Source organism: Amphiprion ocellaris, chromosome 1 (assembly GCF_022539595.1).
Source record: "Amphiprion ocellaris isolate individual 3 ecotype Okinawa chromosome 1, ASM2253959v1, whole genome shotgun sequence".
NCBI classification, from domain to species: domain Eukaryota; kingdom Metazoa; phylum Chordata; class Actinopteri; family Pomacentridae; genus Amphiprion; species Amphiprion ocellaris.
In genome coordinates, this window is record NC_072766.1 from 26,466,825 (window position 1) to 26,486,442 (window position 19,618).

General features: G+C 39.0%; 1 protein-coding gene across 1 annotated transcript in view; it reads right to left on the reverse strand.

The window, feature by feature from the left end:
* The window catches only part of LOC111563846 (neural-cadherin), a 375,623-nt gene that overhangs the window by 162,207 nt on the left and 193,798 nt on the right, over positions 1–19,618 (reverse strand). Inside the window, exons 17-23 of the mRNA XM_055010997.1 lie at positions 16,817–16,937; positions 15,509–15,671; positions 13,357–14,025; positions 9,630–9,821; positions 8,324–8,767; positions 7,834–8,164; positions 6,399–6,492 (exon numbers count right to left, since the gene is read on the reverse strand). Coding sequence (XP_054866972.1) covers positions 6,399–6,492; positions 7,834–8,164; positions 8,324–8,767; positions 9,630–9,821; positions 13,357–14,025; positions 15,509–15,671; positions 16,817–16,937 — 2,014 coding nt within the window. The remainder of the gene's footprint in view (positions 1–6,398; positions 6,493–7,833; positions 8,165–8,323; positions 8,768–9,629; positions 9,822–13,356; positions 14,026–15,508; positions 15,672–16,816; positions 16,938–19,618) is intronic.

Below are 19,618 nucleotides of genomic sequence, written 5' to 3' on the forward strand. Positions count from 1 at the left end.
CATATATATATATATATATATATATATATATATATATATATATATATATATATATATATATATATATATATATATATATATATATATATATATATATAGGGTTCAATGTGAAGTTGGTCCACCCTTTGCAGCTATAACAGCTTCAACTCTTCTGGGAAGGCTGTCCACAAGGTTTAGGAGTGTGTTTATGGGAATTTTTGACCATTCTTCTAGAAGCACATTTGTGAGGTCACACACTGATGTTGGACCAGAAGGCCTGGCTCTCAGTCTCCTCTCTAATTCATCCCAAAGGTGTTCTATCAGGTTGAGGTTAGGACTCTGTGCAGGTCAGTCAAGTTCATCCACACCAGACTCTGCCATCCATGTGTTTATGGACCTTGCTTTGTGCACTGGTGCACAGTCATGTTGGAAGAGGAAGGGGTCAGCTCCAAACTGTTCCCACAAAGTTGGGAGCATGGAATTGTCCAAAATGTCTTGGTATGCTGAAGCATTGAGAGTTCCTTTCACTGGAACTAAGGGGTCAAGCCCAGCTCCTGAAAAACAACCCCACACCATAATCCCCCCTCCACCAAACTTTACATTTGGCACAATGCAGTCCAACAAGCATCGTTCTCCTGGCAACCACCAAATCCAGACTCATCCATCAGATTGCCAGATGGAGAAGCGCAATTCGTCACTCCAGAGAAGGCGTCTCCACTGCTCTAGAGTCCAGTGGCAGCGTGCTTTACACCACTGCATCCCACGCTTTGCATTGCACTTGGTGATGTATGGCTTGGATGCAGCTGCTCGGCCATGGAAACCCATTCCATGAAGCTCTCTGCTGAAGCACTGTTCCTGAGCTAATCTGAAGGCCACATGAAGTTTGAAGGTCTGTAGCTATTAACTCTGCAGAAAGTTGGCGACCTCTTCGCACTATGCGCCTCAGCATCCGCTGACCCCACTCCGTCAGTTTACGTGGCCTACCACTTGGTGGCTGAGTTGCTGTCGTTCCCACACACTTCCACTTTCTTATAATACAGCTGACAGTTGACTATGGAATATTTAGGAGCGAGGAAATGTCATGACTGAATTTGTTGCACAGGTGGCATCCTATCACAGTTCCACGCCGGAACTCACTGAGCTCCTGAGAGTGACCCATTCTTTCACAAATGTTTGTAAAAGCAGTCTGCATGCCTAGGTGCTTGATTTTATACACCTGTGGCCATGGAAGTGATTGGAACACCTGATTCTGATTATTTGGATGGGTGAGTGAATACTTTTGGCAATATAGTGTATATCCTTTAGAGAACAAAAAATATTATTGTAACCCATCCATCCATCCATTATCTGTACACCGCTTAATCCTCATTAGGGTCACAGAGAGACTGGAGTCTATCCCAGTTGACTTAGGGTAAAGGCAGGGGACACTCTAGACAGATTACCAGTCTACCACAGGCATATACAGAGAGACAAATAAGGAAATTCACATTCACACCTATGGAGTTGGAATCACCAGTTAGCCTTAGCATATTTTTGAACTGTTGGAGGAAGTCGAGGAACCTGGAGAAAACCCATGCATGCACAGGGAGAACATGCAAACTCTATGCAGAAAGATCTCAGGTCCAGGTCAGGACACAAACCAGGGATCTCCTAACTGCAAGGCCAAAATGCTAACCACCGAGCCACTATGCAGCCCCATTGTTGCAACCAGTTTTATTTATTATGCATACTAGTACAATGCAGTTGTGTCTCTGATCATGTGATATGGAGGTTCAACAAGGGTAAACACTTTTTCCCATCCAGTTGTCTGTTTACCTGATCCAACTGTCAAAGATGAAAATAGACTTATACAAATAATGTCTCATCTAGCTCAGCTGTATGTTTTATTCTGTGCATTAGTGTTTACTCTGGTTTCTGCTAATCGGTTGCCTTCAATAATAGAAAGTGAGCCGAGACGATGCATTAGGGAGAGGGAGGCAAGGGGAAAAATGAGACTGTTTAATAGGCAAAAGAAGCCATTTTACTTGGTCCTTGTCGCCACGCTCCCCTTGTACAGTAAATGAGCTCATTCAAGTTTAATTAGAAAGGAAATCCAAGGCAGAACCTTGGCAAATCAAATAATAAACCACTTGTAAAGACAAGGGCTGCATTAACTCATTGTACAGCACATGCTGTTGTGTGTACATCATATCTTGGGTCTAACACTTAATTCCAGGTTTCACCTCAATGAAAGACAATTTTACATATCTAGTAAAACCACCCATGCTTTCCAACTCTCAAATTTCTGAAACCTGATTTGATAAACAGGCTCTCAAAAATATATGCTTCTACACAACTGAACTCTATTTCTAAATTAAATTTGGTGGAAAGCACATTTTCTGTGCATTACATTTGTTTGTGATGTATCATTAATATGTTTTGAAGCAACACTTTTTTTGCCATTTCTTTTACTGTTTTGCTGCTGCTCCTTTTCAGCCCAAAAATCACATTGGATGGGACGTGATTAGTCACTTTAGTAACCCTGAAAGTGGAGAAGCTTGAAAAATGTTGTGAAAGGGTCAAATTTTAGCCAAAACCATGTAATTTCCCAAAACTTAACTATATAGCTTTGGTGCCTAAACTTAAGCAAACAGTAAGTGAAAACATAAATTGACAAGTGAAAACAAAGTTTAAGTCTAAGAATAAGGATCCCACACTGGGCCCAAAGTTCTATTGCTGAGCTATGCCTTGATTCTCCTTATGGAGGTCTTTCTAACTGGTAGTCTTTCCTACTGCATCACAGTCTTAATTTTCTGCAAACAAAATTCTATTTATGTCAATAAGTTCCCTGCAAATACAGATCAAGGGCTAAAAAAATCTTACTTATAGTGCCCTTAATGATCTGTATAATTTCTCTGAAAAGCATGTGCCAGATTAAGATGGTCCTCGATATAAGATAGTGAGATCACCCACTGTTATTCTGAACTCAACTTAGGAGTGAAACACCGGGAGATGAGAGCTGGGATGTAATGTTAATACATCCCGTCCTTTATACAGACTGAATTTTGACTTTCAGAGAGAAAGGAAAAAAGTCTGTCATTTTGAGTTCAGCACAGCTTGGAAGATAAAGACTACAGTGTTGTGGGGTGCTAGAGTATCACTGATTGTGGATTTTTGGTCTGTGCATGTGTTTAAGTGTGTGGAAGTGAAAAATGTATCAGCTCATTGTCAGTTTTGGCAAGGGGAAGTCTCAAGGAGAACATTTTCAAAAGGAGACCATAACAACCATATTTAATAGTTAGATAATAGAGAACACATTAACAAAAAAAGGAAGAACAAGGAAAGGAGTGAATTAGAAATTTAAGGATCAGTCTGAGGAGCATTATGAGGTAATAGGGAAAAATTCGTGAGAAGATGGACATTTCACTTAGAGGTACTGCTGCTTTGCATTATTGCAATGTATAAATCATTCACAACAACAAAACAGATAATGTAGACAGTATGCGGTAAGATTTAATGGGAAACGCAACATTGCTTGTGGCATGAAAGCTAAGTGTAATGGAATGATCTGCATCAGGTTTGTTTAACATAATGTTCAGCAGATCATTCCAAGCAGCACTGGTCCATCGTCCATCATTAAGCAATAAAGACTTCAGGAAATCGAAAGAGTTAGGTCAGTGATGGCTTCAGGACAACCGTGTACATGAGCCTTCACGAGTGCAAACAAATAAAACACAGTATGTTCTCCACATCAGATCTGGTGGGATCCATCAAGGTGCAGTAGACAATAGGTTGTTACATTTTGCAAGGCAAAGAAGAAACAGCACTGAACTGCTACTGGCTTTCTCTCTGGATGCACAGAAAACATTCTGTAGAGTTCGGTGGGAATGTCTGCAAATTCTTGCGCCAGTTTGTGATTTGTAGTTCATATCATAAATGGATAAAGTTGTACTGAGGGTGTCTGTCCTTCTTAAACTTTTACACCCAAACAGAAAGAGCTGCCACATCTTTCCTCTGATGTGTGCTCTGGCACTGGAACTTCTAGCATCAACCATCAGGGTTCACATCAGTATTCGAAGCATAGCTTTGGGGCAAAAGGAGCCTTAGTTTCTTTTAAACATGGATCATATTTTACTGCTGTCATAGAGCCCAGTGACTATTAGGATATGGTGGTTCTTTGAATGACTCCTATCTGGACTAATGTAATTATGATCACAACAGACATAGAAAATATAATGACCCTGAATCTGCCACTTCTTATCCGCAAAAAAAATGATAACATTCTCAACTGGTCAAAACTGTCTGCAATTGTGTAGTAAAGATAAACATTTTGAAGCTGATGGGGTGCATATGTGTTATATAATTTATCTAGAGTACTGCTTCACATTATTTACATAACACAAATACTTCCTCTGATTTTCATTGCCCCCTTGAGCAGTGTTCTACGGTGGATAGGAAGTTATCTTTGAATACAATACAATTATATGCAGCAGTGGAAGAGGGTGAGCTGGGATGCCCAAGAACAGATTGGTGCCATTGTGCCTCATCCCTCAGTCAGCTATCTAAATCAAACCTCCATATAACTTCACTTTTGCTAGGGTAGCAGTGGAGAAGAAGCTGGTGGAACCCTTTTCAATACTGACTTTTTTGTAACTCAGACAGAAGGGGATATACCAATTAGAAATCCTGTGCTAGAACAGGTCAGTCAGATGTCTAACATGAGTCCCTGTCACGCTAAATGGTCATCAATATGGCATAAGTAATTGGAAATTAACCAGAAGTAAATTGTGTGCTAAAACTTGGTAAGAGCAAGAACGATGATATTGAAGGACCTGTTTAACAAGGAAATATTTGTTCTTTCACCTTATAACTGTTGGCACAGTGATTAGCAGACGGTCCTTGGTTTGGAACTTGGAGGTTGACAGTACCTTTATGTCTAATTTGCATGTTCTCCCTCTGAGTGCTTAGGTCTTTTCTTTCCTTCCAGTCTAAAAACATGGATACTATGTTAATCACTATTTCTAAAATGGACATAGGTGTGAGTATGCATGCTTGTCTGTCTCTTTGCATTAGCCCTGCAATGAGCTGGTGACTTGCCTAAGGTGTACCCCGCCTCTCGCCCAATGTCGGCTGGGATTGGCTCCTTCCCAGCTGCAATCCTCCACAGGATAAGCAACTAGAGCTAAGTGATGGATGGATAGATGCACAGCTTGCATTCAAAAACACACACACAGACAGACGAGAATAAAAGTTTACATACACTTGTTAAGACCATTTATATCATGGCCATCTTGAGTTTCCATTGATTCCTACAACACTTAAATTTCTGTGATGGAATAATTGAAACACATGCATCTCTGTCACAAAAAAGAGAGAAAGCAATCACTTTTTATTTTGGTTTTTTGTTAGATTTATTATAGTTCTTCTGAAAATATGGTCTTCCTGATCGTGGCAGTGACAAAACCATACCATTGCACTTTACATTTACAAACACCTGTTTGCACCATTGCACCTTTTTCAGATCTTTGCTGAGCTCCTCAGACTTTCCCACTGTAGTTTTTGTGGCTGAGTCTAATGAGCCCACCTAATGTGCCCTATTTAAATTGGCTCAGAGAAGTCTGACTTTCTCCATCACCAAAACTGAAAATTCAGGTTGCTGTGTGCATATTTTTTACCCAGCAGATTTTGTCATTGGTTCAGAAGACCTATAATAAATCTATAACAAAAAAAAAAAGTTCATTATTTTTTGTGTGTGTTTCAATGATTTCATCACAAAAAATGTAGTTATTGAAGTCACTGGAAATTCAAGACTTCCATGATATACATGATCTTTGCAAGTGTATGTAAAGTTTTTTTTCCCTATCTGTAGGTACTGTAGAGATGATCACCAAGACCTTTCCCATTCTCGTTCTGTATGCATCATGTATTTGTCCAATTATCTATGCTCAATGGATGAACATAACAATGTGTAATAATCATGTGTTGTAACTTGTGTCATAATTTGCAACTTTATTTTTTTTCCCTTTATCAATACGAAAAGTAACAAAGACATTTAATCGAGAGGAAAAAAGCAAACAAACAATATGTTGCTGACTTCTATCATTGTACTTCTTCTATTCATCAGCATTTAACTGCCAGCTAAGTCTGTCTGCTAAATGACCCAAAAACAATCTGTATTTCAGTTAAAATATGCTTCGATTATAGTTGTTTCAGTTGCTGGAAAACATGTTTTATCTCTAACATAACATAAAAATGTATAGTGCACTGCTTCAAAGACTTATTTGGTATTTGTGCCTACTTCAGTAAGAAAGTCATGTTTTAACAATGTCAAGATATTAGTTATCATTTGAAAAGAGAACCACTGACACTATTTTTACATACTTTGTGATACATGTCTAATTAGGAACCGCCAACCCATGAACGAATTTGCCTTTATTTACCTTGGAACATGTCCTTCAAAAACATATGTCTTGTTGTCCCAATCATCAGGGTCAGGAGAATAGACCTTCCCAAGTACAGTAGTTGGCATACGGCCTAAAACAGAGAAAATACATCCGTTTATTAATTTACATTTTAAATGACCTTTGCTTTTGTATCGGTATATGTCAGATTGATACAGAAGCATAGGATATGTTGGGGAGATTTGAGATACTGCTCCGCATTAGCTTTTAATTCATGTGCTACAATGTGTCTTGCCACGTCCAAGTGTGAAGTATAATAAAAACCTGTAAAGGTTAAGATCCTTGAAAATCTCAACACAACATGACAAACACACAAAATACACTAGCAATGAAGAAAGCTGATAGAAATGAAAGCCCTGAGTGTACCTTCCTCAGGCTTTATTCACCATTTCCTTCAGTAGAACCAACACATGACACTGCAGATGCTTGGCATCGGAAAGAAATGCATAACAAGAAATGCTTTTTGAACACACAATGATTATAACCAAGCAGAAAGAACTGTTATTGCCATTACTTTCTCTCTTCCAGTAACTCACACTCTAAACCATGTAGGAATTATTCAGAGGATACCCTTCAAGATTTAAAGGCCAAACTTGATATGTTGGATTTTATACTATTGTTTACCTTTACCAGAAAACTTTGAGGAAAAGCAGGACATCAGTGACATAAACTGTAGGAATTTATAGCTTTTAATGGCAGCCAGTGACAATATCATGCTATATTTATGGCAATTTAAGTGAAAGTATTTGAAAGTACCACTATCAACAGAAAGCAAGCAAGGCTTTTAGTGTTGGACAAGAAGAGACGCAAATACTTCATCTGATTGTAGAGTTGGCAGTATGTCATACTTCTAATACCTTACTTAATTAATTGACAAAACCGCACGTTCTGGATCTTATACAAACCTGACACAATTATGTGCAGGCTTTTTGGAAATCAAATCTGAGATTCCCTGTCAGTCTGAGTTTAGATACCCTAGTATGAGGATGTTTGGGAGCCATGTATGCAATGGGTTTTTTATTATAACTGTGATTAACTGTACATCATACTAAGCAATGACTTGCCTTTGTAGCCCTAGCAAAAGCACCGTGGGCATCATTCTGACTAAACACAGATCAAGCAGACAATCATAATGTAGTGACAATAGGTGGGTTGAAGCATCGATGAAAAACAAAAAAAAATGGTGTGTTTCAATGTGTTTAATTACTGCACACTAATTGGAAATTAACTGGTTGAGAGCATCAGTTTTATCTACAATGAGAATACTTTAAGGGCAAAGTTCAAAATGTGCTTGAAAATGTAGATAAAAAGCAATTTTTTTCATTGGTTAGATTTGTCTATATAGTCCAGAGTTTAACTTTGTTTTTTGTATATTTGTGAAACAACAACCAAATGATGGAGATGACTTTCTCACCTCTGTGACTATTGATGAAAATTTTCTTCTCCCCTGCCACATGTGCATGATCATTTTGGTCACCGATGGTCACAGTCAAGGTGCTGGTCACCGTCTTGGCTGGACGACCACTGTCACTCATTATAATAGGAATGAGAAACTCTTTCTGCCGCTCGCGGTCAAATGTCCTCAGAGCTGTCAGTGTTGCCGTGCCATTTAGGTTGTCCTGAAGGTAGAAATCATTGCTGTGGCGATACTCAGAGGGGACAGTGAAGTGAAACGGTGGGCCATTCTCTGGAGAGTCCTGGTCCACAGCTCGGAGGAGGGTTGATGTTTGGTTCAACCTTACTACCTAAACAAAGAGGGAGAGGACAAGGGAATGCAGATTTTTTCATCTACAACCCCAAAAATGTATCATCTTTTTTCTCCCCGCTAACTTATTCCCTTTTCAAAGTAATAGCATGAATCAGTATGGCACATGTTACATAAAATCAAATCCAAATGAGCCTACCTGTGGTCCAGCCACATTCTCAAAGACTATCGGAGTGTATGCTGCCTCAAACTCTGGTCCGTTGTCATTAACATCCAATAAAGGCAGCTGAACAGTTGCACTGCCTATTAGAGGTGGAACCCCATGATCAGTTGCTACGACAACCAAGTGGTGCTGGGGTATCCTCTCCCGGTCCAGGGGCCGAGCCACTGAGAGTACCCCGGACTGGTCAATAGTAAACAGACCTTCAGGATCGGAGTCCTCTGATAGGCTATAGGTGATTTCTCGGTTCTGGCCTGAATCAGAGTCACTGGCTACCAAACGGGCCACACTGGTTCCCACAGAGAGGTCCTCAGGTAGTGGAGCGAGTGACAAAAAGTGTGGGATAAAGACAGGAGCATGATCATTATAATCCTCCACTTCCACCACACAGTGCAGAAGACTGGAGAAGTCTAGGTCTTCAACCTGAAAGAGGAACCACATACAGTACATAATACATGTGCAGCACAGAAAAGATTGAAATGTAGTGACATACTTTGTGTCACTCAAATTGTATAGGTCAGAATATGGCTAAGCTGGACAGCAGTGTTTCCAAGGAGCTCCACATTTATTGTGACTGTAGTACAGGACAGATTGGAAGCTTCTATCAAGTAAAAACAAATAACATTCAAATACAACTCACTTAAGCAGTCATCATCAGCCCTGTAATCAAAAGCAGGTGCAACACAATTTTCTGATAACTTCCTCTCACTGCCAACAGTACGAAAAAAACTTCCCATGTGGCGCTTTAAAGTTCTTGTCTGTACCTGACATATTTCACCTCCTGTTTTACTGTCTTCATAGCATTCTCTTCATCTTGAGATTCTTTGTCTCAGTTTTGAGGAAATGGCTGACAGGTTAGTTTGAGGGATTTGTGAGTACCAAAGAGAAAACTAAGTTTTGATGACTGCTTTAAAAACAATAACAACAAACAAACAAACTAAAAACGTTTCCCTGTTTCCATCAATTTTGACAATGCACAAAACTTTCCAGGAACATTCTATGTGAATCTATGCAAAGTTCTGATACTTACTAAATTTCATTTCTTATTTTAAATAACTGAAACTCAGACACCACAGCACTGTTCATCCTCTGACTTCTGTCAGCCTTGGCTCCGGCTGTATTTCTTCACATCCCATTCCCACATGCTGCATACCCTTGACTAAAAGTTCCCTCCACAAAAGTGAAATTAAATCCCATGAATTAGAAAGAGAGAAGTGATACAGATGCTGAATTAAAGTAATTTTCAATAGTGCAAGGTTTTGTCAATGGATTGCCCTCTATATACCTTCAGTGTGAGGTTGAACCTCTGCTCGTTGTGTCGTTCATAGTCCAGACGTTTCTTGAGCCTCAAGGTCCCTCTCTGCTCCTGCTTGTGACTGACCATGTAGAACTTCTGCTCTTGGTCTCCAGCCACAACGCTAAACGTCAGCTGGGCATTTTCTCCAGCGTCTCTGTCCTCTGCAGCGAGCTCCAGGACCTTAGAACAAGAAATGACATCGTGTGACTAAACTATAGAGGCTTGCTCTCATTTGAAATATTGGCTTCTTGAGTGGTGGGATACAACATGATGTGCAAATACATTTTAAAAAATGAAATAATTGTTTTAATCATGGAAGTGTGCATATACAGTCATGAAAAAAAAACTATTAGACCACCTTTCCTTTCTTCAATTTCTCATTAATTTTAATGTCTAGTACAACTAAATATACATTTGTTTGGACAAATATAACGAGAACAACAAAAATAGCTCATACGAGTTTAAGAGCTGATATCTAGCCACTTTCCATGGTTTTCTTGATAATAACAAAATCATTTAAGTTCTTACATCAATAGCTATGGCATTGTACTGCCAAAAACAGTGATATTAGACATTCCATGTTTTATTTTGTCTGTTTTAGTCACCTGATACACACAGGAGTTAGTACTCGACTGCATAACCATTGTTTTTGATGACTGCAGCCATACATCTTGTCATGCTCTCCACAAGCTTCAGACATTGTTCTGCTGTCACAGCAGCCCATTCCTGTTACACAAATTCAAACAAATTTGCTTTGTTTTTGGGCTTGTGGTTCTCCATTTTGTATTTGATGATTTTCCACAGGTTTTCAATTGGATTTAGATCTGGTGATTGAGCAGCCAAGGCATAGTTCCAATGTTCTGGTTCTCCATCCAGGCTTTAACTAACTTTGCCGTGTGGCAAAGGATATTGTCTTGTTGGAAAATCCAGTCATTCGAAGCAGAACAGAGTTTTCCAGTTGATGGAAGAAGACTGATTTGAAGAGTAGCCCTGTACATGACTTGGTTCATTCGTTCTTCACACAATTGCATTTTCCCTGTTCCACCTATACTGAAACAACCCCAGATTGTCACTGATCCACCCCCATGTTTTACTGTAGGGGCAAGACAGTCTGGTTTGTAGGCTTCTCCAGGCTTCCTCCTAACCAGTAAGTTGGCTGGAGTGGGCATCAACTGAAAACTGGATTCATCCCTGAAGAGGACCTTAGCCCAACCATCAACAGTCCAATCCTTGTGATCTCCAGCAAAGAGTAACTGGGCTTTCCTCTGCCTTTCGTTGATGGAGGGCTTCTTCTGTGCTCTGTATGACTTCAGACCAGCTTCAAGAAGTCCAACTGTCCTTGCCCAACAAGTCACATTTCTTGACAGTGCTCATTAATTTTTAAGGTCCCTGGAGGTCTGACGACGATTCCTGACACAGGAACGGATGAGTGCATGGTCATCTCATGGGGTAGAAAGATGTTTTCTGCCATGACCAACTAGCAATTTGGTAGTACTATGTTTGACTTGTTTTTTTCTTGGTGTAATGAACGGCTGTCTTGGAGATCTTCAGTCTTTTCACTACCTGTCTCTCACTCATGCCAATTTCCAGCCGTGCCAAGATGGCTGCCTTTGTGGCTTCACATAATTCTTTTGTTTTAAGCATTATGTGAGAGCTGACAACTTCTGAGTTGTGCTACATGTGCTACTTGAATGTCAGCAGGAAACCATTCTAGGCCTTTGCATATGCAGTGCTGCTTCTGACATGAAATGGCCTCTTATATACCCTGGGAATACAATAAAGCTTAAGGATGTCAAATAGGACATAAAGTATGATGCAATCAGCTGCATTTTTGTAGTGTTCATTGTATTCTTTGGGTAATATACCTTTAGTGGTACCAGGCAATAAAATGAACAAGAAATTGAAGAAAACAAGGGTGGTCTAATAATTTTTTCCATGACTGTACAATACCTTACTTGTGCTCATGTGACCTGCACACATCTTTCAACCACAACTTCTGAATTATTTTTATGAAAAGAAAAGTAATTTATTTTGTGTTTATTTGTCATACAACAGCATATGTAATGTCAGCCCTATGCTGGACAAAATGCACAGATTTGCTTTAAGTTTTAAATGTTGTGTTGCACAGAGAAACAACTAGTATCATTGGAAAAGTGTATGTTTTCTTTTTTATGTGGTATATTGTAAAATAATATGGACTTAGTGACTTATTTAACTGAGAAGTGCACATGAAAATAGACGAAGAAATTAGTAAACATATTTCTTTGTAGAAATGAGATCTGACTTTACAGCATGATTACTTTGGTATGTACTTGTGACGAGCACATTCCAACCCTCCAGTTCAGCTGTTTCTAGTGAAATGTGTTCCATATCTATGGAATGACAAGGTCATAAGTAATTAAAACAAGAGAAAATGGAGTTGGAGATGGAATGTGGACCTGTATCCAGAACTATGATTAAATTTGAATGTAACCTCAAAACTATTTTTCTCGCCAACACAGCAACAAGCATCAATGGAAAGATCAATTCATGCAGTTTCATTGAATATGTGCTACATCTTGCTGGAATGAGTACTTCATGCAATTCAACTGAGGACAAAAGATGCAAATTTGGATGTAAACTGTGTCTGTCGGGCTCTAAAGTTCATCACCCACTCAAGACGCTAACTCAAAATTAAGTCATATTCTCCCAGTAACAATGACTGACACCTAATCTTAACCCCATCATTAACCTGAGTAATGAGTTAGCAAAAGTTTCTGTCACAGTATCTCAGTATGTTTTTTGAGTTAAATACGATGGAATTAACGGCAATGTGAATTAACAGCAAATAAGTTCTACTTAAAATAACAAAGAACTAACTTTAGCTTGCCCAAGAGATTAATTTAAATGTCTGAATATTAATTCAAACTAAGCCATGGTTAAAGTGTCCTGTGGAGAGAAGGCTATCCCTTTATAATGAAGAAAAGAAAAATATAACAATATCCTAGAGACTGTCAATGCGGATTCAGGGTTGTGAAGATAGAAAACCCAGCAATTTTTGTAAAGCAGGTGACATTCACCTTAAGTCAAATGAAGAGTAGGACTGCATTCAAGAATAATTAAATGTGGTCACATTTACACAATAATGGTGGTGGAAGGTATGGAGGTCACAGGCATAGATCTTGAATGTGACCTCCATGTACACTACCATTCAAAGGTTTGGCCACTTAGAAATGTCCTTATTTTTGAAAGAAAACCTTTTTTTTCCATTGAAGATACCTTTAAATTAATCAGAAATACAGTCTAGACATTGGTAACGTGGTAAAGGACTATTCAAACTGGACACGGCTTATTTTTAATGGAATATCTACATAGGGGTACAGAGGCCCATTTCCAGCAACCATCATTCCTGTGTTCTAATGGTACATTTTGTTAGCTAATCATGCTGAAAGGCTAATTGATGATTAGAAAACCCTGGTGCAATTATGTTAGCACATGGATAAAAGTGTGAGTTTTCATGGAAACATGAAATTACTTGGGTGACCTCAAACTTTTGAATGGTAGGGCATCCAGTTTTCCTCTGTTATGCATTGTATTTTTTAACAGATACACAATGGTAACGTCCATCAAAATCCAAGCGTAATGTTTCCATGTGCAAATGACATTTAAAATAAGTTGGACAACACTTTTTTAATCAAGTGGTGCTGCATCAGCAGTGATGCCCCTACTCACCCACCTCTGCATTGGTCTCTGAATTCTCAGAGATCCTTGCCATGCAGGAGTGATCAGTGAATCTTGGAGCATGGTCATTCACATCCTTGATCTGAATGGTAGCAGTTCCAGTTCCTGTCATTCCTCCCCCATCTCTAGCCTCCACCACCAAGAGGTAGGACTCAACTTGTTCTCTGTCCAGACCACCCATGCCTACAGTGATGGTCCCTGTAGTGGGGTTAATAGTGAACATTTCTGAGAAGGTGGGCACTCCTCCCACCTCAATATTAGTGGCATCTAAACTGCCCACAATCCTGTAAGAGAGCACAGCGTTCTGCCCCACGGCTGAATCATCCAGGTCAGTTGCTGTCATCTCCATCACAGATGTCCCTACTACAGAGTTTTCTGCAACATCGCCATGGCAGCTGGGAGCACAGGTGAAGATGGGTGCATTGTCATTGATATCCCATACATTAATAATGACATCTGTGAAGCCTGTCAGACCTTCACCACCCTCATCTGTAGCCAGAACAACAAAACGCCAAACGGCACGCTCCTCGCGGTCCAGGGTCCGTTGGGCATATATCTTGCCTGTGACCTCATCAATAATAAATTCACTCTCAGCACCCTGGCCATGGAGAGAGTAACGGAGGGCCTCCTGGTCAGCATCCTTATCTGGGTCAGATGCTGTTACCTAAAACGTGAAAAGCACATCGATTTAGAGAGGGTAATAAGTGTGCAGTCAGTTTTTACACTATTCAATTATTGAAATGCTGCTGACTTGGAGGGATATCTTGACTGGAAGCACTCCACAACTGCTCTGTGCAGTTATTAAACCTCCAGTATATCCGGCAAAGACTTATCTTTTCGACCTCAGCCCTCTCCTGTCCTTTTTGCTCCCTGTTGCTCATCCTCAATGCATAAGTAAACCATCAGGTCAGAGAGGGGTTATGAAGTCATGTTTCAGTATTTTCAAGTGCTAGTAACTACAGAGCACAGAATAATCAAACAAAACTCACAAAGAATTCCACACTGTGAAATATCTCAAAAGACATAATAGGAAACCAAAGACAACTCCCACACTGACAGGCATGGTAGTAGTGAACCTCGGGTTCTTCTTAACTTTTTGCACTAAGGCCCTTCTAATAAATCTGAGCAATTCTGGATACAACATCTCAAGGCAGAATCTCCAGCAGACATTGCATTAGGCTGATCTCCACGGATGCCAACCAAGGAGGTTGCTGCATCTCACACACAAAAGCTCACCAAGGCTTGACAAAAGCTCTGCTGGACAGAGAAGCTTTAGGTCATTGTTTCAAAGTTGTTTGGAAACAGGGACATGTTTTCATCTGGCAAAATGAAGAAGAAGCATTTATCCCCAAGGTCACAACATGGTGGTTGGAATGTAGTGCTTTTGGCATGTTTATCAGCCAGTGTACAAGGCAACCTTGTAAAAGTAATTGGCATCATGAGAAAAGAAGACTACATTAAGAGTGTGGAGGAAAACATCAGGCAGTCTGTTGCCCAAGGCAAAGGGTTTCTCTGCAGTGGATCTTCTAACAATACTAGGATCTAAAACACACAGCCAAAATCTAGACCTGATTTTACTGAACTGAAGACCTGAGTGATGGTCTTCCAACCTTAAAGAAAAAGTGATCCAAAATCCCAGTATTGACATGAACAAAGTTTGTTAGCAATTATAAGAATTGTTTGTTTGCTGTGCTGGCAAATACACACTGTAACATTCATTACTGAGTATATGAATGCTTTTGGGAATAGCATTTTAAATATCTAAAAATTGGTAAAATATATAAATAATGAAAATGTTACATAACTATTTCTAACACAATTTCTCAACATATATTGTCACTTTTTTACATTTCACTGTAACAATACAGTGGACAGTAAAACACATGAAATTAAAGAAGAAGAATAGATCTCATATTGCAGAGAAACGTGTTAATTCTGGTTGTACAATTATGAAAAAAGTAAGATCAAACTTTTTTCCTTCATAACATTGTTTGGTTTCTTAGCCTGCAAATAACGTCAAAATTTGCTTCATTAAAAGTTCAACTGCATGTAATTAAACAGAAAACATGCAAGTAAACATGTTTACAAATAATTATAAGCTCTATCATACAGCTAAATAAAGAGATTAGACTGTAATTAGACTGTACCTGTAATACAAACACTGGTGAACCATCCAGCTCCTCCGTTACACTGCCGTAGTACTCATTAACGGTAAACACCGGAGCCTCGTCATTCTTGTTAACCACGTTCACTGTCACTGTTGTGTAATCTTCCCATTTTCCATCTGAAGCCAGGACATGAAGCTTGTACCTAAGCAAATTTTCAGTTTTGTCAGGGACTTTCATAGAATGAGCAACAGCATTGATCCAAAGTATTAATTAAAGCTATATCATGCATGTAAAGGAATAAGAAAAACAAAACAAAACAAAACAAAAAACACTGAATTTGCACATCACAGTTCATCTAAAAAAGGCAGTTAAGGTAGAGTTTACATCTATGTGAAGCCAGTCTTATACAACATATAAAGGGTGACCATGACTCAGGTGGTGGAGGAGCGGGTTGAATACTAATGACAACATTTAAAAGATCTCCGGCCAATGTGTAAGAGTCCTTGGGCAAGACACTGATCCCTTTGCTTTCAGTGGGCACAGCAGCTTTTGCCAACCATTCATACACACTGTATGAATGCAACTGAGAAACACACTGTGAAGCGCTTTGAAACCTAAGGTTAAAAAGTGCTACATACATAAGTGTGGGCCATTTGCCATATATACTGAAAACATTGAAGGAATTTAATTTAAAGTGTATTTTTTTCAAACAAAATTGAAGAAATCTATGTGTGTGGCATGTACGATTCCAGTGAATAATCTCCAGTGAGAAAACTAATGTCTTTACTTTGAGATAATGGAAGCTACACATTGTGGACATGGACGCTTCATTCATATCTTAAACTCAGCAGCTAAGATGATCAAAACAATCACAACAGTACCACTCAAGATCAGTGTCATCAATGCAGTACCTAAATGTGAAACACGGTCACATTCTCTACAGAGTTGAAAAATGGCCAGAAAAGTGTTACATTATAATAACAGTGAAGTTGACCATTGATCTTTTGAAGGTAAAATGGCACTCCCAATAAATATTTGTGTGAAATTCTGTCCAACTTAACATTGGAATTTCTGACTTTCAACAGAAATGTGTTTTGTGAAGTGACCTTGACCATTGACCACTAAAATGTAATCCGTGCATCCTAGAGTCCAAAGTGGATGTTTGTTCCAAACTGTTCAAACTCCCTCATAACCTCCTCAATATACATTCATAAGAATGATACGGATAGCTCAAAAACACAGTACCTCTGGTCGAGCGGAGGCACGACACTATATATGTGAGGTAAAATCATTTAGCAAGAATTTACCTTTTGTCTGAAAGGCTTCTCTACCTGAGTATGCTCCTACCTTTTGTTCTTTTCATAGTCCAGAGGCTGGGCAATAAAGATAGTCCCCACCTCTGGTTCCACATCAAACACCCCTCCCATGTTTCCTGATGTGATCTGGTAGCGCAGTTTCGCGTTTCCACCTGTAGATTGAAAAAAGAATGAGGTGAAACAAGAATGACAGTTCTTACAAATGAATCTTAGTTACTGACAAAGCAGAGTATAGAAGTCCTTTAGGAGCTGCAGTGAAAATAAAGGTGAGGAGTTTATCTCTTGTATTTTCACAATGACAAAGTGTCGGTGAAAGCTTGATCCCCTATAGAATGGAAGTCCCCATCTTGTTCAGTGTTGCCTGTTTCTGTCAATACAATAATCTGTCACCCTTAAGTGAAACTGATAGCATCAGTCTGCTTTAGCTGGCAGAACAGAATCAGATAGTAAGTCTTCGATCGGATTCTTATGAGTCCTTAAACAGCAGGCAGCCTGTATTCTTACAAAGGCGATTGGCATTTCTGATGTGTGAGAATAGCGTCTTCACAAGAGAAATCTCTTAAAATGCAAAAGTAAGATATTTCAAAGCTATACGTAGAACAACAAACATACATTAAATGTTTAGGACACAAAACCAGAATCTCCCCAATTCACGGATTTTTTCTTTTTGATGTCCAAAAGCAACTTTTTGGATACTTGAAAATATCATACCTGCCTCAGAAATATTGAGCTCTCTTTTGAGTTGAGATGATCAGTGCTTTTCGATTGAAAAACAAACATAAATCAAACAAAAAAATGAGCTTGTGGTCTAAAGACCTCCCTCTGCGTTAAATAAAACCTACACAATGATTAAAATCTTGCATCATGCAGAGATTAACGTACACAAATGTATCATTTATAAAGTTTCCTGCACAATATGTGGGCAATGACCGATTTCAACAAAGCTGTTTAGCATAACACAGGTATTTTATACAGCTAATCTCTATTTCCGTGATTGTAAGAAATACAAGTGGTGATGAGCCTTCGGTCTGTCCCTGAAAATTATTTCTAAATTCAAGAATACTTGAATTTAGAAATTCAAGAGGAAGTCGTTCCTCTTGTCATCTCCAAAGTTCTCTCACAAAGTCACTTAATAATGTCCTCATCTTTTGTCTCTGTAAAGCAATTTTAATAAAGTCTATTAGATGCTGATCAACAAAATGTTCCCCCTCAATGCAATTACTGGTAAAGCCAAGGTCTGCATCTCAGTCACTGTTGCATCCCCCACCCCTAATGTTAATATGAAAGGGAAAGGAGAAACCTCTGAAGACAAGATGAGATTCACAGCTTATTAGCGAGATGAAAGTCAGGGAAGGAGAGAGGAGAAAGCTCTAATCCAGATCGTTTTGTACCGTCTGTCTGTTTTCATTTTAAATGAGACATTAGGGGATATATGCGATTGCATCCCCTCTTTTCACTTTCAACCTGTTTTTTTTCGAGTTGTCTGAATCCCCAAGGTATTTAGAAAACTGCTGAGACACAAAAGAGAGCGAGGGAGAGAGAAAAAAACCAGTAGAGGGAATAATGCAGCAGTTAAAATAAACAAACAAATGGAAAGAAAATTAATGTTTTTCCCAGCTGTACCAATTTCAAAAATCTCTTATCTCCCTAGGTACTGTACTTTGCTGAATCTGGAGTATACAGACACCAAACACGCACACACGCACATACACAGACAAATGCACGTGCACGCACACACACACACAGACACACACACACACACACACTAGACTCCTGGTGGTCCACCGCCAGCCACTCTTAAGTGTGCTACATGACCTCTGTGTTGAAGTACAGTATTTAAAGTGTAGGCTATTCTGTAATTTAAAGGCACTTTATACTGATTTCCTAACAAGACTCTGCTATGTTTATTTGACACCTTTACTTACTAATGTTTCTGTACATTCTGTAAGATTGATAAAAATGATGCTCTTGCCAGAAGCTGTAAGTTAAAAGTAGGTGCAACCTGGGTGTCTACAGCATTAAAGTGCTTCCTACACATTAAGGGCTTCAGGATAGTTTGTATCAGCACTGACACAGCAATGCTGCCGATTATATATTTATTTAATCTTTGTGTCTCTGTGTGTGTTTGCACATATGACACCACAACCTATTTACGACAGGTCTATAACTACCGTTTAAATGTTTGGGGTCACCCAGACAATTTCATGTTTTCCATGAAAACTCACACTTTTATTCATGTGCTAACATAATTGTACAAGGGTTTTCTAATCATCAATTAGCCTTTTAACACCATTAGCTAACACAATGTACCATTAGAACAGGAGTGATGGTTGCTGGAAATGGGCCTCTGTACCCCTATATAAATATTCTATTAAAAATCATCTGTTTCCAGTTAGAATAGTCATTTAGCACATCAACAATGTCTAGACTACATTTCTGATCAATTCAAGGCTAAATGTTAAGGAAAATTGATTTTCTTTCTTCCTTATTTTCTTTCAAAAATAAGGAGATTTCTAAGTGAACCCAAACTTTTGAACGGTAGTGTACTTTACTCCGATTTAAGACTTTTGGATATACAGAACAATGAGTTTGTTGTTATGCCAGCTCCTTGTGTGCAATGCAAAAGAAGTGGGGCACAGGAGCAAAAAAAAACACTCAAAAAGAAGATCTGGGTGTAAAAAGAAATGCACCTTCAGTTGCATAGATCTATTTCAGCGACAGAAAGGATGGTTTTCACCAAAAATGGGTACTTTGTTGGGGGTGTCTTGAAATTGTTGGTACCATACAAAGCAAAGCAAGTAATTCACGACGCGTCATACAGAGCTTTGCGATG